The sequence below is a fragment of the Pinus tabuliformis genome, chromosome 2_2 (assembly GCF_031772625.1).
Source record: "Pinus tabuliformis cultivar Carrire ecotype Pingquan chromosome 2_2, CPIR1, whole genome shotgun sequence".
Taxonomy (NCBI): Eukaryota; Viridiplantae; Streptophyta; class Pinopsida; order Pinales; family Pinaceae; genus Pinus; species Pinus tabuliformis.
In genome coordinates this window covers 355,818,715-355,841,327 of record NC_142300.1, presented here as the reverse complement: position 1 = coordinate 355,841,327, position 22,613 = coordinate 355,818,715, and the positions used below count along the sequence as shown (strand labels likewise).

The 22,613-nt window shown below is 38.5% G+C and overlaps 1 protein-coding gene across 7 annotated transcripts in view; it reads right to left on the bottom strand.

The window, feature by feature from the left end:
- LOC149192717 (uncharacterized) overlaps positions 1 to 22,613 on the bottom strand; it is a 473,076-nt gene that overhangs the window by 407,078 nt on the left and 43,385 nt on the right. For 4 of the 7 annotated variants that reach the window (XM_089404681.1, XM_089404682.1, XM_089404676.1 and 1 more), the window contains exon 3: positions 7,509 to 7,593. In XM_089404681.1, the coding sequence (XP_089260807.1) occupies positions 7,509 to 7,593 (85 nt within the window). Of the gene's footprint in view, positions 1 to 7,508; positions 7,597 to 22,613 lie in introns of those variants that run through there. The other 3 variants (XM_089404679.1, XM_089404680.1, XM_089404678.1) reach the window with 2 other exon arrangements.

The window sequence follows — 22,613 nt, the reverse complement described above, 5'->3', positions numbered from 1 at the left end:
TATTTGTCCCGAAAGAGAACTGAGAATTCGGCTTTCAAATCCCGCTAACTCTAACTGATTTTATCGCTACAAGTTGAGCCCAAAAAATCACTACACATGCCCTAGGACAACAAATTCATCCCACTCTGAAGCAAGTACCTCTGGCCCTAAAAATCGCTCCATAATTTCACACTTCCTCAAGGAAATTTCCTGCAAATACTCGAAGGGAAATTATCCAAGAATCTCCTCCCCCAAGCACCACGAATTGGCTTCTGTGTCACTGTCAAGAGATAGGAAAATCGACCCAAGTAGATAGCCTCCAATCTAGCTTGAAAATATGTCCAAACTCTATTATAACAATAAGAAAATTTCCTACAAAAACCCAGAGCCTCTAATCCACGCTTGCTCCCACACTATGCTTCCCGAAAATACCTCTGCGCCCAAGAAATGCGCACTACTAAACAAACTCCTGCAATGATGCCCAAAGGAACTCCGAATTGAGCTCCCCAAATTACCTCACTAGGGAGACACTCGAAGTTCTCCGAAATGAGGGTGGAATTCCCGCTCGGAAATTCCTTGGGCTAAACAGCACAGTTGTCTTGGCTAAGGAGCTCAAGAGAACTAATATTAGACTGTCAAATGATCAAAGATGCCCAAAAGTGAGACCCCCAAGCTCTATTTATAATTTGTTGGCCTCTTCTCTCCTTGTGGTCCCCATTCTCTCTCTTTCCTAATTCGAACTTCCTTCTCTTAGCTCTCTCCTCCAAGAGTGCAAGTTCCCTCCTTGGGTCGAATTTCTCTTTCTTGTGGCCCCCACATTCCATTAGAGCCGCAATTTCCCATTTCCTCCTAAGTCCCAATGTCGGAATAGCGTCTTCTCCCCAAACTCATCTCTAATGTTGAAAATCAAAATTGGGGATATTACTATCTGGAGTTCCCGGTTCTCTAATTAGTTGCAATTTTTTCAGTGGTTATTGATATCTGTCATCAACAATTTATAAAACAGAATTAAAAGACAGATATGGCATTTCCTAACTTTTTGTATGATGTGTCACTGCTTGACTAAAAATAGAGGTAAACAGATCCCAGCCCAATAGGACACCTTCACAAAAGAAACTGAAACACATATTAACTCATGAGCATAGATTGTTGAAGGAAGGGAAAGGGCTCCCCACCCTCTTGATATGATTAAGTGGTGTAAGACAAGTTCATAGAGGAGCATATTAGGCAGCCCTAAGAACTAAACCTTAAAGTGAGGGTCCCCCTACCTTCTCCATCCTCTAACCCCATGCAAGTTGAGATCTTGTTGCTCCAAGATATTCTTGATCTCCTTGTTATTACCCTCAAGAGGGCTTGGCTTGATTCTATCTCCATTCTTTTTCTCCAATTCAGGTCTGTGGGTGATCAAATTCATGCCCTTAAGGCCAAGCAAAAGTTCTCTCTTCCCAACAAGATCCTCTAACACAGGGATCAAATTAGGTCATAGGTCACAGAGCTCAAACACCATAGGAAGCAGGTTCTAGTAGCATGACAAGCAAGGCAATGGGCAGTCATTAGAGTTATCAGGGCTATCAATTGGGAATCTCCTCAAGCGAGAACCCCAACTTGGGCTCTCCAAATGACAGGTCCATTGCGATAGGCAACTTCAATACTGAAGACTTCCTTTGAACATTTGGATGTGTGCTTCTTTGACTTTCCTATCTATGCACTTCTGAGATATGCCTTCTAGCTGTTAGGTTGCAAATGAAGGAACCTGCTCTGATACCTATTTTTGAAAATACGGAGAGAGGGTGAATCAGTATTTCACTTCTATTAGCTATTTTTAATCTTCAAAGCATTAAATGACATTAGCATTAGATCAAAACATAAATCAGCAACACCATTCAATAATGCACAACATCAAAGAGAGTACACAAGAGATTTTTTTGGTGGAAACTCTTCTAGGAGAAAAAACACCGAACGCTTTTAATATTGGTCTTAAAGATTACATCAACAGGAAGCTCCAACTTCCAAGATTCCCCAGCTACAACTAGAAGGAGGCTCCAACCCCCCAATTTATCAGCGCCAACACCCTAATTTACCATCTCCAACTAGAAGTACGCTCCAACACCCTAGTTTCATCAACTTTGACTAAAAGGATGCTCCAACAACTTGCACTGGATCTAACCATCACTGGCACCACCCTACTGCCCTAAAGCGATCTTAGGCTCTAACCTAAAGGAGACTCCAATCTCCGCCTCGCACTGTTGAAGAATCTAGGGCAATGAGGTATAGTAGGATTCTTCTAGACTTGATAACAATTTGTGAAGCTCTTTTACAATTTATCTTGTTAGCTTAATCTTCTTCTCTTCTTATTAATGTGTGTGTGTTTACTTCATCATACTACTACCAAAAACATAAGAACAAGAAAACAAGATGTTGGCTCTCTGCCAGGGAAAAACCTCTCTCTCTTAGAGAGGAAAACCCTTTCGTAAATTTCTCTTATCAAAGCTTCTTATTGATCAATACCAAACCCTAGACCCTTAACAAGAATATCCTCCAAGCACAAGTCAAGTCCTTCCTTCTTCCTGCACTTTGTTTCCCGGCACTTCATCCTCCTTCCAGCACTTCGTCCTCCTTCTTCCTTCTTCCTTAGTCACCTGACACGGGGATTCGGGATTCGTAGTGTCGGATTCAAACACGTTGACCCCCCGGAATAGGACACGTAGGTTTCGTTATATATTATTTTATTAAAAAAATATATATATATATATATGTTTAAAAATATATATATATATATATATATATTAAAAATTAGATATTTCTTACACAAATTTTAATTAATGATACAAATTTATTGATTTCAAACATAGATCTTCATCTATAGCATGCATAGTACATACAAAAGACAAAGATACTTATATGAAATGGCAAATGGTTACAGGGAAATATAATCTAAGGCATATTAGCAACATAAATGCCTATTACTAGAGGATGAACAAAATTTTGGACAATATGGACTTTTATTTCAAAATTCAAATATCTGCATCTCAGGGCTAATTTTTGCTGATAAATTATCTGAAATCTGGGGTCATGTCTCTTCCAACAATGCCAGTGACTTATTAAACATCCGCTTCTCTAAAAGTCTTAAAAGTATTTTTCCAACTAAAGGACAAACATATCATGGATAAATAACAGTCAAACAAATCAAATGTATGAGCAGTGAAGTTTAAGTCTTTTCAAATCTCAGATCACTTCTTGAATCTTGTCAAGTTCGTTGTTTTTTCAGAGAAAACATGATATTGATGATTCTCCAGTATTAGAGGAACACACATCTACAGTACAAAATTTGCTTGGAGACTGGCTGCTGAGGATGAGAATAAGCCTCCAACAAAAGAAATCTAACCCTAGAAATTCTGTTCTAGAAACTACATAGGCAAACTTTTGTCCACTGAACTTAAAACATACATTCTTCTCCAGAAACACTAAAAAATTGGTCACTGAGACAATTGTTTCTCGTTATTTTCTGGGATACGAATCCTAAAATCAGGATTCGCTGGCCATGCACGGGATTCGTACAGGATTCGTACGAATCCTAATAGGACACGTCGAATCCGATTTTAGGATACGATTTTCAAGAGAATCGTATCGGACACGCGGGATTCGGGTTCGCTGGGCTATATGAACGAATCCAGTTACTTGGCATAGTATCAAAGCGATCGCAGATCATAGACGACTGAAGACACCAGCCGAGAAATCTGAAAATTTGCAGCAGAGAAGCAATTGTCCCGAGAGATAACGTTGTTCCAGAGCTAGAGAGGCAAAAGAAGGAGTGACACAGTGCAGAAGAGGTGACGCAGAGGCTCACGCAGTGCCTGTGCCAGCATTCTAAGCCGGGAGAGGAAAACACGGTAGCTGGGAGGAGCCCACACAGTAGTTGTGTCAGCCATCAAGGCCAGCGCAGAGGCAGAGGAGGGCAGATCAAGCTCACACAAATAAATGCCATCTTGCCAGGAAGGATTGACGCAGTTGGCCGGGAGGAGCAGATTTAGCCCACGCAAAGATTGCGCAGAGCTTGAAGGGCTCAGATTCTTCGAGTTGTCGGGGCTAAGGGAGCTATGCAGATTTTGATTTGTGGAGCTGGTGGGACGTTGTTTTTGTCAGTGCAGAACAGTGTCTAAGGAGACTGAACCAAGGTAGAGGGAAGCACTACCTCGACAGATTTCTAGCCAAGAAATCTAGATCCGGGTTGCAGCGGCAAAGGAGGATTGGAGAGGAGTGATTCGATAGTTGGCCGGAGGATTTCCGAGAGGGAAATCAGGACTCAGAGGGAGTCTAGAGAAGAGGAGCAGAGATGGCAGTGAACGGATTGAGGGATCAAGACAGATTGGATGGCGCTTCCAATTTTGTCATCTGGAAGGCCAAGATCCTAACAATCCTGAATAAACATCGCATCAAGGACTATGCCTTGAAAACAGTAGCTTTCCTAGTTAACCCCGATGCTAATGAGAAGTATGAGGAGGCCCAGGCGAAGGCAAAATGCATGATCCTAGACGGGGTCAAGGATCATGTAATACCACATATTGCTGAGAAGAAAACAGCAAGGGAAATGTGGGACACCCTGACCACCTTATACGGTTATACCAGGGATCTTCTGTGCAGCAGAAGATATTATTGGAGAAATAGCTGAGGTCATATCAGATGCAGAAAGGGGAGAAGATATATCCCTTCCTTCTCAGGTTGCAAGGGATTCACGACCAGCTTACTTCCGTGGGGTCTACACCAGATCCAGAGTTCATGGTCAGCACTGCCCTGAATGCAGTCTTAGAAGAGTGGGAGACATTTGTCCAAAGCATTTTGGGCAAAGCAACTCTCCCCAATTGGGAGGAGATGTGAGTAGCTCTTCGCCAGGAAGATCTCAAGAGATTGACCAAGGCGGGGAGTAGCGGTAAGGGAGTTCGAATCAACAAGGAGGAGGAGGAGTATGCAGCTCTCGCATCAGCGGGACAGCAAGGGGTACAAAAAAGGAAGAAGAAAGACATCTCCAAGATCAAGTGCTTCAACTGTGGGGAGCTGGGACATTATGCCTCTCAGTGCCCCAGGAAGAAAGGCAAGGGAGAAGCTTCTGACTCAAAGGTTGCTCCAGCAAAGGCAAAGAAGGATGTCGAGACTGATGAAGATTGTGCCATGAGTGCTCATGCGCCTCTAGAGAAGAGGTAGGGAGACATAGAGCTGTAGTCAAGGGGACTATTGAACTGAGGGCAAGATCCTTGAGGTGCCCAAACTCTTGGATCACATACGGCTACGGGAGCCCTTAACGATAGTAGCATGATGATAGGTGTCAGGTGGAGCAAGGTGTTATGGAGCGGCAAGGCAGTGCTGAAGTGCAGAAGTCTGCAGCAGCGCAATGGAGGTTGCAGCAATGCGAGAGGCACAGAAAAGGTCGCAGCAACTCAGTGGCAGCAGAGGGAGCTTTAGCATCACGAGGCTTCCAGACTTACCAGGATGTCAATGTTTGGGTGAAGTCAATTACTTACTTCTCGGTAACTGAGTTGCAGTGCAGCAGTTAGTAGTGGCAGTGCTATGGGCAGCATGATGTAGCATTTTGAGAGGGAGTTGCAGTACAAATGTAGCAGTGGCAGTGGCAGTGTCATGGGCAGCAGTATAGGAAGCAGCAGTGCAATGGATGTGGGGCAGCAGGCCAAGCATCAACACAGAGGACCGATGCAAAGGATCAGTGTGATGCTTCTATGGTGAAGCATTGTTAGAGCACATTCCTCGCTAAGAGGGAGTGTTGATTTTGGGTAGCATCGGATGTGCTCTAGCCTTGAAAATTGGTGAAGAGGCTAAGGCACATGAGATCTCCAAGACCCAGAAATCGTTTGGAGAAATTCCACCCAGATGAGGAGTTATTAAAATAATTACTATTTTTAATGGGTTCCTAAGTCTAAACTTAGGAAAATAAAAATATTAGTGTGTATTAATAAAATATGGGTGAGAAAGTTCTAAGTGACGACGATAAAAGTAGTTCTAATCTTAGCCGTTGATTAGGGACTTAATCTTGGTCGTTGATGTGTCAACAGGAAAAGTATAAGAGGAGGCTTGAGGGTCAGTTGGAGATGCACCAAGTGATCAAGAGAATTCGATTTTTTGGGGCGAGGTTTGCTAAAGAAATTGAGTTAGTGATCAGAGTTGCAGTGAGGGGCAGTTCAGCAAGGGATTGTCATCCAAAGCTGAAGAATACATAGCAGAGAGGCAGCGCAGTGCCGGGAGAGACAGCGCATGCCCTAGAAGAGCTGATGCAGAGGACGCAGAAAGCTGATGCAATAATGCAGAAGCCATAGAGGCTGACGTTGGGCCTCAAAGGTAGCGCTAGGGAGATTCTGTGCGGCAGACTTGGAGAAAATCAGCAGATTCTGAGCCGGGAGAGGGTGACGCAGCTCCTGGAGGAGTAACGCAGTTTCAGATCAGCGCTTGGAGCAACTTTCGTTGTCCAGCATAGGGAACAGTTGAAATCACTATGGGGTTTGATCATCCAATTGCTGATTTGCCAGAATATGTCTCCGGGTAGAGGTACTACTGTCGAGGATATTCTCTGTTGGATGAGCCATTTCTAGCACCCTAGTTGTATTCACGAAATCTGCTTAATAATACAAACCATCTATATGCTACACCAGTTTTCCTGAATTGGGTTTTTCCGGGGAGGATTGTCCAAAAATAACAGTGTCCCTTGTGTTATTGTCTCAGTTTATTTCAGTGCATGATCTATATATTTGTGAAGGCTGCAATAGTGTTTACTTCGATGTTTATGCAATTAAATAACTTGTTAATGTAAAGAACAAGCAAGAGATTGTAAACCAATAATTGCAGTAGGGGTTTCTGATGTGTTAGATTCAGGAATTTTCACATAACATAAGATAAATGAAGATTACTAACTAGGCTAGAATCTTTCACCACCGAAATTAGTAGAGAAAAAGGGGTCTTTAACCCTCAGAGCCACAGCTCAAGAAACAGATATATTTTGATCCAAATTCGTGATGCCAAATTGATTCTAACTCTCCTCTATTTATAGATTCCCCCAAGGGGTTTTCCAAATGTGAGGGGTTGCAATACAACCCCCAATTTGGCTTTGTTGCCCCAGCTGACGCAAAATTCTCCCAATGTTGCCCCAAACATTCGGAAAATCGGGTTTTCCCCTTTTAACAAGACTACGGGATTGGATATTGGGTAGGCTACTCCATCCTCCCTTGGCCAATTAGTGAGGAGAGGACATTACACAGGTGGAAATTTTTATAATATTTGTTTGACTTTCATTCTTTCTCGCACAGGGATTGACTACTATTAAAGATTTTACATACTAAAGGACTAGTCTAAGGAGATCGCCACAACACCCAAAAGATACCAAGACTGATGATAAAATTTATTCAGTGTGACATTCTTTTGGAACTTGATTTATTTTTGTGTTAATCAAAGAAAAAGAAATCACAAGTATGAATAATTTTCAGGCATTAAAAAATACGAATATTTACATATAATGATGAACCACCGACCTCTAGGAACTTGTATGGTAACAGTATAGGTGAGACTAGAAGGCATTCAATACCTGCCCCTCCAATAATTTTTATTCTTCCATCCCTGTGCCACAGCATTAGAAATCTCTTTAAATATGACCACTTACACAAACTTGCATGTGATGAATCAAGTGCAACAAAGAAATCTGTAATTGTAAATAACTTGGACATCATGACAAAAAAGACAATGTATCTTAGAAGTAGTTAATATTTACTACTAACATATATTTCTTCTTCAATGATTAACCCTATAAATCCCAAAATCAGATTGTCAATAAGTTTCTAATTCAAAACCCATAAAAAAACTCATCCTATAGCTATTCATCATCCTCACAAAACACTCCTAGAAAGCAAACCTGTGTAAATCTTCAGGTTTTTCAATGTCATGTTAACTGTTCTATAGTATATCCATAAGTAAAAGGATGAGTTGTTGAAAAGCATGAAACACAGAATATAAAATCTTTGACTAACTCTACGAAAACAATTGATTCTAATATGTTGATGGAGTCATTGCATTGTATGATAGCTATTTTTGGTGTTTGGTGATGCCTTTCTGTAGATAGTACTGCATGCTCAGCACTTTTGAAGAGTTTTTGTGGCATTTGCAATCCTGCTTTCCACATAAAATTAGGGTTAACTTTAATTATTTTCAAATGCCTTTGGTGATGCTTTCTACAATGAGCTACATTTGTACAATTTTGAGATTGACATGGACATCATGATTCTGGGGTTCATACAGTTTTTTGAGGCCCATACAAGAGGGCATTTTAGGTGCAACATGCACAGCTAGTGAAATGATTTTATAGGGCTTTCCTGCTCAATATCAGGTCCATTGCAAAACTTTACGTTTTGAAACAAAAAAAATCAATGCCTAAACAGCTAATGACTACAGCTATATAGAACAATCTAATCAAGAATACCCACAAAAGCAATTGATGGGGACAGAAGAGTAATATGATATACAAAGATGGTCCACACAAATTTCTTAAGTATTGAAAGCATATGGCCAATATGTATTAATTCTAACATGGAATGAATAATGTAAACTGTGGTAGGACTTGAATTGTACTACATCTAAAAAATCAAGTAATTGAATAAAATCTATATTTCAAGGGAAAAAATAACATCCTATTATTGAAATGATAAAGAGATTGTGGATCTACAGTGAACACTTCAGCAAACCCTATTCCAGCATGAACCTTGAACAAATATATCACAAAACGAGAAGTGAACCCATGAACAAGAAAAGAGATATGGTGCCTTTAAGCAAAAGAATCCATCACTAATCAATCCAAGATGATGAAGCAAAAGACTCATAAGATGTATTTATACACAACTTATGAGGTGGGGTGCCTTCTCCCGCAAGGGGGTTATACATAAATGTCTAGGTCAGCCTTGGCCACCTAGAAAAATAATTTTGACTAGGTCAGCTATTAAACTGAGACCTAGTAATACAATAAGGAGGGTGCTTAGACATAATGTCAAGTAACCAAAAGTGAAGATTATCATTATCCAGCTCACCCCTGCCTCTTAATCTAAGCAAGTGATAATAGGGAAGGATGATTACAAAAGAAGTGGGCATACCCAACTCAATAGAGAGATAGTTGCAGATTTAATAAGATAGAGTAGGTTTGTGATGACCCAACTCAATATAAATGTGGAACTTATAATTTTTTCAATTTGTGTTTAATGCTCTACTTGTGCTAATTGATTTATTATTTCCACTTGCCAAGCTTTGGATCTATTGATGTAAGCTATTGTAACGAACAAATTTCGTATACGCAACAAACTACTTCAGAATATCTGAAATATATAAATATCCATGATATGACCGTAATATTATATATTAGAATATTTGAATACAAGTGAGATGATTACAATGAGGGTGGGGGCCTGCTTTTATACCCTATCCAGGTACATCTTCACCATCCTAGATTAATCTTTTGTGGAATCTTCCGATCACTATAAATTTGTAATGAATTGTTATCATAGGACAGGATTTTGCAAACTTCGGTATTCCTTGAAACATAAATTTGTTGTTTATGTTCTGGGTGACACTGGTACGTAGATTGATTGAAAAGTCTGCTCTTGTGATTTGAATATCAATAAGGAGTTCTATTGTTTTGACTTCCCATTATCATGTGTGTGGCAATTTCCTAATTTACTTTAGTTGTTGAATTGGTTACAAAACTTTCACTTGGAATTTTCATCGTTTGAACTCCAACATCTGAATATGTTTTTCCTTCAATTAGTTTGTCATTTTCTTGAGTTGTGATGTTGATTGGATCAGTATTCATTCCTCTTTCTTCAACTTGCACTGAAGATTTCCACACTTCTTTCGTGATAAGTTCTTCTAATTTGTTTTTCAAAGATTTTTTATCATCCTTAAGTTTCTTACTTTGAGTGAGTAGACTTTGATTATGGTTTCTGAGACGTAAGAGTTCCTCATTTTTTGAGTCAACTTTATTTTAGTATTCAAGTTTCTCATCTTTTAAACACTTTATTTCTTCTAATAACTTTTGATTCAAGTCTTTTAAGCGCAAATTTTCTTCTTCCTTCTCTGATAGAATCTCGTTGAATTTCTTCTCAACACATTCATTTTCTTCTTCTATTTTTTTCTTTCTTTCCTTGGACTTCTTGACCTTCGCAGGTAATTTTTTGCTATGGTCCCTTAAACGCAAAATTTCCTTGTCTTTTTCTATTAATTTTTGTTCCAATTTTGCAAGCTTTTCCTCTCGTTCTGTCATTGCATCAGTACATCATCTTGACATTCTTCCACATTAAATATTTTTCCACATGTTGGACAACATAATTCACATTTTTTATGAATCCATGGATATTCAATGTATGTTCTACAAAACGGACATTTAGTCCAAAATAATGATTGTTGTGTGCAACTCATCTTATGTTATTTTCTTAAATTCCTTTCTCAAATCGCTTTTTTATTTTTTTTATTTTTTTAATTAAATACCCCTTCTTTAATGATTTACACAAGGGCTTCATATATTTTTTATTTTTATATTTAATAATTTTTCACTTATTGAAAAATAAGATTAATTAACTCCCCAAAAGAACTCTCAAATCCGATTTCTGACTTGTCTTGAAACTTAGTCTTCTCGTCTGTCTTTGAGATAGGATTCGAACAATTTTGAATATCCCTTTTAAATATATTTATACATAACTTTCCTCTTATTAATCCTCTTTTAATTTTAATATCCGTGTATATATTTTTTTACCTTATTCAAACAAGGTCAAATAATATTAACCTTCTTTAAACACTTCTTTCAACTTACACCTGTGCCTTTTCTCAAAGGTCATGCCCCTTTGTTTTTTTTCTTATGGTTGTACAGATTAGAGCTTTGTATTATTATTCGCCTCACTACTAATTGTGATAGTAGCAGTTTTCTTTTTAATTGGCGTCTGATATCAATGAACTGGGAATGAATTCTACAGTCAAAAAATTAATTCTTTTTCACCCAAAACAAGTAGTATGAAGGCTCTCCTTTTCCAAACCAGTCTAAAAAGTGGTGAATGGGCACGGCGAATTTGGTTGCGCGCCGGCAATAGTTTCTGTGAGTAAGGTCGTCGATTGGTAGCAGAACAGCAACACGGAAGGTACTGTGGAGGCGATGACGAAAATTTGTGTGCTACGATCAGTCTATGCAATTCAATGTCGTGGTGTTGAAGGGAGAGGCGACAGCGATTGTTGCGATAGTAGGGAATGACGGGGATGCACCAAAAATCAGCGGAAGTGACAAAATGTGGTTGGTTGGGTTGAACAAGGCATACAGTTTGACCATGGCTCTATTGTTGGGTTGTTGCGACGATAGGAAATAGCCTAGGTTGTGGTGCCTATAGACTGTTGACTAACGGCAGCAGCAGTGTGGGGCAAATCGATAGGGCGACGTAGGGAGACAATGGTTGATGGCGACTGTGGCAATCAAGCAACTGCGTTGTTTTGTTTTTAATTTTTTTTTAATATGTGACTTTTTATATAGTTTCTGTTGTTATATAGTTTTTTAAATATTTTTTTCCTTTTTTTAAATATTTTTTTCCTTCTTTTTATATACTCTTTTTTTATGTATTTTGACTCTCTTTTTTTCTAATATATAATCTTTTTTTTCTTTTTTTAAATTGTCCTTTTTTTTCTTTTAAAATGGCTAAAGGGCTTTGACGAAATCGCCAATCGAAGAAACTCCAAAAACTTATATGGCGAAATGCTTCAATTGCACGACAACAAAGTTGACGCAAATTTGATGGCCAAAGGCCAGATCAAACTGGCTCTGTGCAGCAGTTGAGCAGCCAAAGGATCGAACAACTCTGTTACCAATGTAACGAACAAAGTTCGTATATGCAACAAACTACTTCAGAAGATCTGAAATATATAAATATCCATGATAGAACCATAGTATTATATATTAGAATATTTGAATACAAGTGAGATGATTACAATGAGGGTGAAGGTCTACTTATATACCCTAGGAAGGTACCTCTTCACCAACAGTTATGTCCTTAGGGACATACCTCTTCATTAACTAGTTACTAGCTAACTAATCATTATTTATTATTATTATTGTTTACATTATTTGTATTTCTTTATATATATTTTATTCATAACAGCTATCTTGCGTTAACTTTTTAGCAGGAGGACCACTCTAGAGGGAGAAGCACTAGAGGGTTTTTGGTTGAACTCCTAGCCTACTTTTTCATTGTGTAGTCTAATTCCTTGTGGATCTAATAATTTTTTGTCAAGTGTGTAGAAGATCTTTGTTTTTTTGAAGCAGATCTTAAGCATGGGGTAAGTTTTTGGTTGAACGAACCCACTCCCAAGTCGAAAGGAGCAAGAACCCACATTGATCTACTTCTCTCAAAGTCTGATCTAAAGATTGAAAAGGGAGTTTCTACCCCAGATCTCTAAGACGTCTCATATTTTTAATTCAAGATATACTTGTTTTATGCACTTTTCAGTGACAAATCTAGCTTTTAGAGCTTAATTAGAGGGTTAATCCCTTATTGCTTGCACAAGAGCAGAGGTGTCCTCCTACTCTTGTGGCTGGCATTTGTATTTTTAATTGTACATTCTCTCCAGTGTTGACAATATCGGTATCGGCAAAATATCGGCGAGGGTTCAGAAAATATCTTATCGGCAATATCGGCAAAATATCGGCAAGCATAAAAAATAATTTTTTCAAATTTTTAAATATAGCTGATATTTTGCCGATATTTTCAAAATATCGCGATATTTTGCCGATATTTTCCGATATTTTCCGATATTTGCCGATATTTTCTCGGCGATATATCGTTTTGCTGAAAATATCGCGATATTTTCGAATATCGCCGATATTATCAACAGTGATTCTCTCTATTTTGTGATTCGATTTTTCTTGCATCAGATCTAATTGTCTTCTTGATGCTAGCGTAGTTCCTTGTGGAAGCTTTATGAGGTGGGTTTTGAAGGCATTTTGAAGGGATCTACAAGTGGAGGCTTGAGATATCAAGAGATATACACACTTGAGACCATTTCCTACCTTGATCTGTGGATAAAATCCTTCTATCCCTCTCTTTTGCACAGATCTTCCTCTTGAAGATTTTGAAGTTGAGCCATCGAAACTAGATCCCTTGGAGGAAACGCGAGTTCCCTCACTTCGAGGAACTCTCCCATTGTAAAATTAAAGCATTGTAAATAATTTTCTTATTTTCTTGTATTTCGAGGAAGGGTATTTGTTCTTGAGCCATTTGTTGTAAACCCTCCTCAAAATCTAAGTCCCTCACTTTCCTATAAGAGGGCATTTCTGATAACAATAAGAGAAATTTTCTTCTTGAGGGAGATTGGGGTTTTCCCCTTGGCATCCTGATCTCCTCATTTTTCAGGAGGATCTTTGAGTGATTGGATACTAACTCTTTTGCATTTGTTTTGCTAGATTAGTTTATTTTCTTGCTGGTTTCATCATCTAACTGCTCACTCACATATTAGATCTCATCTCTAATTTGCATTTTTTGATTGGCCTCCTTAGCACATTGAATTACACTCATTTCATAGCTGATTTACTAGCTTAGATCTGATTTATTTAATGCTGATATATTTCATTTTGTTTCTGGTATATCGCTTATTTCATTGTTCATTTCATAGTCTAATTAGTTTGCATTTTCACATCTTACAATTTTATGCAAGTATGACATGTGATTGAGCTATAGTTGGCATTATCAACTCATAAAAAATATTGTCATTAAGCACTTGCATTAATTTTGCATCTCTTACATTTTTGCATTTTTTCTTCTCTAAAATTTACCTCCAAGCATAAGCTTGGTTGATAGACATTTAGAAAAGCTTCCTCAACTTTCATTCAATTTCCCAAAATTTCAGTTTGGAGGAAAAGTAAAATGCACGACCTTGCAATTCTCTTGTGTGGCCAAGTCCCTTGTAGGAATGAAGGCATGCGGGCTGTCTTAAAGACTTTGGTGGGTATTGTTATGAAGCCTTAGCTTCCTCATCCTAGCCTTCTTGCAACCACCTCGAATCGTTACCAAGTTAAAGGAATTGAGGGGAAGTAACACCTGGAATAGGCATTAATAAAATTAACCAAGACCACTTTACTATTAATTTTCCACTGTTCTATGCTTAGCACAATCACTTAGCCCAATTCTTCTTTAATTAGCAATCAATTTTCAAATAAATTTAATCTTTCAATGACAATAAGAAATTGTAGATAGAATAGTAAATCTAATGCACAATAGAAAACAGCGAAGATCAATAACAAGAGACATAAGATTTGGTCAAAGACCAGGGAAAAACCCACAATGGGGAAAACACTTTCAAAATTCTTCTTCTATTAGATTGTCATCAAATGTTTAGCAGAGAGATACAATGTTCCAATTCATCAACAAAAGAGTCAAAGTCAAATCTTGACTATCCAAGAATCCACTAACCAATATCCAAGAGATGAGCCCAAAGGTCAAATCTAGTCAACCAGTGAAATCTGCGATTTTGGTCAAAGTCAACAGCATTCAAACATGCCTTAACAAGTCCACAAGTCAACAGTCAAAAATCCTCCAAAAGAGATTGGTCAACAGTGAAACAATTTGGCCTTTCTTGCTTGTCAAACCTCAGTCAAAATAGTCAAAATTTTGCCCTCACAAATTCAGTCAAAATCAACCTTTGACCTGCAAAAACCCTAGCTGCAAGTCTGCAGTCAACTTTTGTCAAACAGCCCAGAAAAATTTGGTCAAACTGCCTTTGACTTCGACCTTCCAAAACAGATTCAAATCCAGTCAAACAAAGTCAACGTCGGTCAAAGATTGGTCAAAGTCCCAAAAACAGAAGATGAATTCAGCCAATCAGAAAAGACTCCGTCTCCTTCGCACATGTGGAAATGAACTTGCAATTTCAGAGCTATACGAACTATAGAAGAGAAGAATGAATGTGATGATGACATATGTTCTATTTATATGTGTCAGATGGTCAATTTAGCTTGCCCAGGCTGACTTGAACTTTTGTGCACATGTGGGTTTCACCTTAAAAGTTATTTTTTTCCTTGACCAAATTAAATTCTTCCAAGGGCTAGGAAGGGTTTTTCTTAATGAGGAAGGTTGTCCAATGGAGGGAATTTGTCCCTGAGATGCCAATTTAACACTCCCTCTCAGCTAGGGAGCAATGTTATCAGAACCAACCGATCCGGTCATTTTTGGGCCAAAACCGGTCTGAACAGGGTCTTTGAACCAAAATAGGCCGGTTTGGTACAGCTAGGGAGCAATGTTATCAGAACCGACCGATCCCACCGTTTTTGGGCCAAAACTGGTCCGAACAGGACCCTTGAACCGAAATAGGCCGGTTCAGTACCGAAACGACCTATTCTGGTTCCAAGGCTAGTTTAGGACTGGTTCGTACAACAAAAACTAACCATGCTACTAGCTATAAAAGTAGAGGAAAAAAGTATGCATGTCATTGTGTACCCTAGTGGAAGGAAGCGTTCTTTACATGCCAATTGTTTGAAAAAATTCCTACGAAAGTAGAGGAAAGAATTCTAGTGGAAGGAAGCCTTCTACCTTAGATGCTAATTGTTGAAGAAAGTATTATAAAAGTAAATAAAAGAATGATACATTTACACCTTACATCCTAATCATCAAAAGCAACAAAATAAAAAATAATATAAAAGAGACTTTTTTACTTTCTTAATGCAAACAAAAACAATAAGCAATTGGGGTTATTTCTACTTTCAATAATAATAACCAAGAAGGGTTATTTCTACTCACATTGGAGAAAATAAAAATAAAAAAGAGTAAAGCCTCCTTGACATGCATGGGATATGCTAAATTGACTAGTTTCACAATTTCCACAAGTATATATAAAGAAAAGTATGTCCATGTTCCCTAAATAGAAGGAATTCTCCTACCTCACAAAGCTTTAAAATACTCCTTAAAGGTGTACCAAAAAGACCAATAAAAATATAGGAACAAGGATGCTCCAAAGCAATATAAATCTTAATATTCAAACCCCAAAAACACAAGAGAAGACCTATGCCAATGAGTGAAAGTTGTGGATAATAGATATGGAAGGTCCTTGAGTAAAAAGGATGATTGATAGCTATGAAAGGTCCTTGACATCCAAGTGCAAATAGGTTGCTTATGCCAGTCAATAAAAGTTGTGGATAATAGCTATGGAAAATCCTTGAGTAAAAAGGATGATGTCAATTGGTTGCTTATGCCAGTCAATGAAATTTGTGGATAATAGCTATGGAAAGTCCTCAAGTAAAAAGGATGATTGATAGCTATGAAAGGTCCTTGATATCTAAGTGCAATTGATTGCTTATGCAAGTGAGTGAAGTTGTGGGTAATAGCTATGGAAGGTCCTTAATTAAAAAGGATATCTGATAGCTATGAAAGGTCCTTGACATCCAAGTGCAAATGATTGCTTATGCCAGTGGGTGAAAGTTGTGGATAATAGTTATGGAAGGTTATTGAGTAAAAATGATGACCAATAGCTATGAAAGGTCCTTGAGATCCAAGTGCAATTGATAGGGTATTGTTTCATTTATGACTAGTACACAATGTGAACCCCATATATGGATATCCAACTAAATATTATAGCTAGTACAAAGTACAAATTCATGTAAGGCCTAAATATTGTAGCTAGTACAAAGTAAAAATTCATATAAGGCCAATATTCTAAGATTATTTTTAATGTTAAAATTGATGAAATATCATTTTGGAAATAAAGATCTATTTTTTATTGTGTGCATAAATAATGACTATAAAGGCCTTTTAGACCCTGCTTCTTGATGTTTTTCAGTTCATGAATGTTTTGCACTAAGTGTTATTTTGGTTATATGAACTATTACTTGCTATATAAATGAGAACTTTTGCATATTTGTGTATAAATGGTTTGGATTCATATAGATGCACATGAATATATATGTTTTACTTTAAAATATGAATATTTTATGTGCTTTTGGTAAACCGGTTTTAATTCCGGTTTTTACCAGTTCTGGTCCAGTTTTGACCGGTTCCCAGTCCACAAGGTTTTTTGATTCAATCACCAATTTGGTTCTAATAACATTGCTAGGGAGAAATTTCCGATTGCATCATGAATGTCATCTCAAAAATCTTGTCATCGTCATCACTGAACCAAGTCATAACTCGTCCCTACTCATCTCTGCTCATCTCTGCACATCTTTGCTCATTTGTTGAACACTCTCGAATCTAAAAGAGAAGAATCACAATCATAGGGGAGCTCCATCTACCACCCTATATCTAAGGACAATAGGTAGGATAACACTTACCGCAAGGGTAAGGATCACACTATATCCTATTGTCTGTTGATCTTCCCACCTAGATCCTTAAGAGTCAAGTGGTAGAACACCTACATCCCATCACCTGAGCAGGATACCACATACCATAGATGGTAACAATCACAGTCTATCTCAAGTCTTCTCAACCCGTTGGCCAGATAGGGAGGAACAGTCCCAACAAGCCAAGCTTATGGGTAGGATGCCAATAGAGGTATACTTTGTCATGATCAATGAGTGACAATAGGCAGCATACGACTTACCGTGGAAAGCAAGGATCACAGTCTATCCTATTTTCAAACAATAGGCAGGATACCACTTACCATGGAAGGTAAGGATCACAGACTATCCTATTGTCCAGAGTTACCTCAACCCCAGGAGCTCTCTAGCTCAATTCCTCTCCATGTGAGCTCAAAGAGGGGGGGGAGAGCATAGCTCAATGTCCTTGATCAACCGAGACCCTTACCCGAGAGGATCACATCCATCAGTCCAAGCTGCTCTCTGAAGACCAAAGAACTTCCCTTTCGACAAAGCCTTCGTGAGTATGATTGTTATCTGCTCATCAGTTGAAATGTGATGGATTCTCACTCCTTTTTGCACCATGTCTCGTATATAGTGATACATGATCTCAATATTCTTGGACTTGTCATGAAACACAGGATTCTCTGCCAATCGGATCCCACTCTTGTTGTCGCAATATATCACTATCGTATCCAGAACTTGCTCAAATATCTCTCCAAAGAGCTTCCTTAACCATACTGCCTCACAGCTAGCCATGCTAATAGCAATATATTCTCCCTCGTTCATGTTTAGAGCAACAGACTTCTATGTCCTACTTATGCAAGATATCATAGCAGATCACAGGCTAATACAGCGCCCTGATGTGCTCTTCCTGTCAATAATATTTCCAACGCAGTCAGCATCAGTGTACCCCTGAAGCCTCACATTTCCAGTAGTATATCTTAGACCAAGATTAATCGTTCCATGTAAATATCCCAGCACATGCTTGGCAACAACCCAGTATGCATGAAGAGGCTTAGTCACACATTGACTCAAAGTGTTAACTACAAAACATATGTCCGGACAGGTGTTCACAAGGAACATCAATGCCCCAATTAATTAACGATACTCAGAGGGATACACCAAGTCAGGGCCTACAGCATCTCCACATAACTTTTTGATGTTCATCTCCATTGTTGTGGAGATAGACTTGGATTTTATCATTCCAAATCTTTCCAACAATTTCACAACATATTTTCCTTGAGAAAAGAAATTCTCATCAGGGCTTTGCCACACCTCTAGGCCCAAAAAGTAATGCATCAATCCAAGGTCTTTCATTTCGAACTCAGAGGCTAGCTCCCTCTTGCACTCGAGCATCAGAGGTCACTAACTGTCAAGAATAAATCATCAACATATAAAACAAAAATAAGGGCCATACCTTTGCTCACTACCTTAGGACTTAGTATGCTTGCCTTAGAGCCTTGTAATTGTCTGTGCTCTTTTCTTACCTCAGACCATCCAAATATCCATGAACAGAACAGGTCTGAAATTGCCTCAGATGATGCGAATTCTTGGCCTTGAGAAAGACGAAGTGGTGCTTTTATATAGGTTTTCTTGGAGGCTGAATGGGTGTGACTTTGATGGAGTCGACCTGAGCGTTTGAAGGGGTCGACTTGACTAGGAGGAGGCCGACTTCATCTTTTGGAGCCAAAAATTTAAATTTTTCTATTTTGAAACGAGCATGAAGGACATGCTTTTATAATTTTTCTTTCTGACCCAAGCATGAAGAGCATGCTTACAAAATTACAAATACATTAAGGACTAAAATATATATTATGAAGACCGAACATAGTTACAAAAATCAATACCCACCATCACTCCTAAATTGTCCACGAGTTTTGAACTCTCCCAGATTTCTTTCTAGATGAAGTCATCCCACAACTAGCTCTGGTTGTGAAGCCATTGTGTAGCAAGGATCCCCTCCACAAAGGTAGTCCATTGCTTAGTGCATCCCTTCAAAGCTACCTTTTAGCAGCTCTAAATCACTCACGACTTCTCCCACAACTGGCAGCTCATCACAAGCTTGTTGGATCCTAGGGAGATATGACATTACAGTCTTTGATTTGTTCATTCGAATGTTGTTCAACTTCTCCCGCAACACCATTATCCTATAAACACTGGTTAAAGTTGCCCACATATTATGTGTTGTGTCCTTCCCTGTTATGTGAGGAATTATATGATCCCTCACACCATGCAAGATCATACCAATCACTTCCACATCCTTCAAATTATGCTCGGCTGCTTGGGCAGGGCCAGAAGGAACTTGGATCTTTGTGTTTGCAAAATCCCACAAACCATCATTTTTAGAACAATAGTGGTCTGCTCCTTCCATGGACTCAAAATTTGAGGCCCCATCTAACATGTCCTCATATCTCAAGCTCATTGATGCCATTTTACAAATCAACCTTGGCCACAAAACCCTAGCTACAAAATAAATAAAAAATGTTGTCGTAAAAAGGAACAACTTGTTGTTGTAAAACCCTTGGAATCTCAGATCTCTCCCTTAGTGTTTTTGTAGCTCTAATACCATGTTAAATTTTTTATACCATCCCATATTTATTTATACGTCAACAATCTTTATTCCATTAAAATAATTAAATAAAATTATGAATTGTTGCAAACATAAAATCATTGGTATTTAACTTCTGAAATAAAATATTTGCAGCAATAAAATTAGAGAGATTAATCACATCACAACAGTAAGTATACACCTATAAAAAAATTCCTTCATTAAAGATTCTCAAGAAAATATGGGCTTATACCTAGAAAGAAAATGCACAAAAAAATGCATTGTTCGAACCTATAACTCAACCTCACTGGAAAATTGGCCCAAGGAATTTGGCCCACCATAAAATCGACCTCTTGAAGAATTCATCCCTGTAGAAACTCGAACGCCTAGCACTAGCAAATCAGCCCTATCATTTCCTCCCCGTATGACCCCTACGCACTCGGGGAAATCGAACTCTTTAGAAATCAGCCTCTTTTGCGCTTCAGCTTCTTGGAATTACTCCCAAAATTTCCCTACACTCTTTCTCCCTTGTCTTCAATCTAGTTGAGACTCTCGCTCTAGAGATAATTGCTTCCTCCACTTTTGTGTCTTTACTTCTCCTTTAGGCTTATTTTATAACTTCATTAAGCCAAATCCCTAACCCTAATCTCCTAAGTGATTGATGGTTGAGATTAGATCTCACCTCACTTGAGATCTATTATTTTTTGTAGCATCGGACAGGTGTTTTAGTCTCGATTTGTTCCAGAGAGGCTAAGAACATGAGATCTTCAAAACCCAGAAAAGGTTTCGCGAGATAAGTTTGTGAAACACCTTGATTAAATTAATTAACCATCATTTAATTTATTCTAACTTAGGAAAAATGGTTAATTAATAGCAATTAATTAAGGTAAAGTAAGAATGCTCTAGAAAATCACACGGATTGAGTTTCAGATGATCTTAGTCGTTGATGGAGATCTAGTCATGGTCGTTGGTTCACCAACAACAGATTATAAGAGCAAGACGATGGGGTGGCGATAGACACATCGAGTGAGAGGGAGATCAAGGAAGATTGAATTTCCTAGAGAGCAGAGATTCAGCTAGGGAAGAATTTGAGCCAAAGATCAAGTAGCATAAATTAAGGAGCAGCGGTAGAGTGATTCTGGAGGATTTTCCAATGCTAAAAAATTCAGCAAAGAGAGGTCGAGTTATTCCACAGACAAGTTGCACAAGGGTTGCAGAGGAGCCTCAAGAGGTAGATCGACTCAGTGAGAGGAGAGATCGACTCAGTAGCAGAGTGTCGTGAAAATTCTTCCAGATAGCTAGCGAATCCTTCTCAGTGCCAGAGACAGTTAGCAGAGGCAAATAGCAGCTATTCCAAGCAAGTGCGAGTTTTAGCCTGCGCAGTGGTTGACGCAAAGGTAGATTGGGAGCTGATTGTGGGGCCATATCAGGCCAGGATTGCTTGTGCAGAGAAAGAAAATTCTCTCAGATATTTTGCCAGTGATTTCTCAAGAAAGGATTGCCAGTTTGGGCATCCAGATTTTGTACTAATATTTTGTTGTTGAATAATAATAATAAAACCCTCCCTCAGATATTTTTCCAGTGATTTCACAAGAAAGGATTGTCAGTTTGGGCATCCATATATTGTACTCATATTTTGTTGTTGAATAATAATAATAATAAAACCCTCTTCTGTTGCACCAGTTTTCCCACATTGAGCTTTTCCGGAGACATTTGTCCAAAAACGACAATGTGGTTCTTATTATGTGTGCGCATTTCTTTTCTTTGTGCCAATTTATTTTCCGCAGTGTAATTTTATTGTGAAGAATTGCAGTGTGATTTATTCGTTGTTTGTCATAGCAGACAAACTGCATAATTAATCAGTTAGAAGAATAAATTTCCAGTTGTTGCAATTTCAAGGAATTTTCACATGGTATCAAAGCAAGTTTGAAGACAGATCAGTGGCTCAGTAACAAGGTAGAAATTTTCCTGGTTCAAAGGGAGTCTTTGGGCAAAATTTCTAGATCTACGCAGTCCACCAGTAAGGAGTGTGAATTAGCAAAAGCAGGGTTTGATTTTCAGTTTGCAACTAGCAGAAAATTCAAAGAGCATCAACTGCAGTGATCTGCAAGCAATGGTGTTGCCAAAACGCAGTTCTGGTGAGCAGATCAGTGATTTCGTTGGGCGGATTTGGGCGCAGTGATTATACAGCAACAGATCAGCGCTAGTTGGAAGAGAAAAATCACACAGATAAAGGAATTTTTTGGAATTTCTCTGAGGGTTTCCAAATCCAATTTTCTAGAGGAAATCTGAGATTTCCATAGCAGAAGGTAGTAGCAAGGCAAATCTACGCATTCCAGGACAGAGTGCGAGTAGCAAAGCAGAAAGTTGAGCAAGAAAGGGAGGAGATTCCTATTTATTTTCCCAAATTTGCACTTTGCAGAAATGGCCTCAACAAGACTTCGAGATAGGGATAGGCTTGAAGGAGCCTCTACTATTGTATCTGGAAGGTCAGGATGGCTTTCCTGCTAGATGAGTATGATCTAAAGACGTACGAAAGAAACGTTGTAGCCATACCTACAAATTAGCACCAGCTAGAGAACAACAATAAGGAGATGGCAAGGAGAAGAGGATGATCCTCGATGGAGTTAGAGATCATATAGTCCCGCATCTAGCTAGCAAGAATACTACCAAAGAAATGTGGAATGTTGTCGCAAAGCTTTTCCAGGATCCTTCCGAGAACAGAAAGATGTT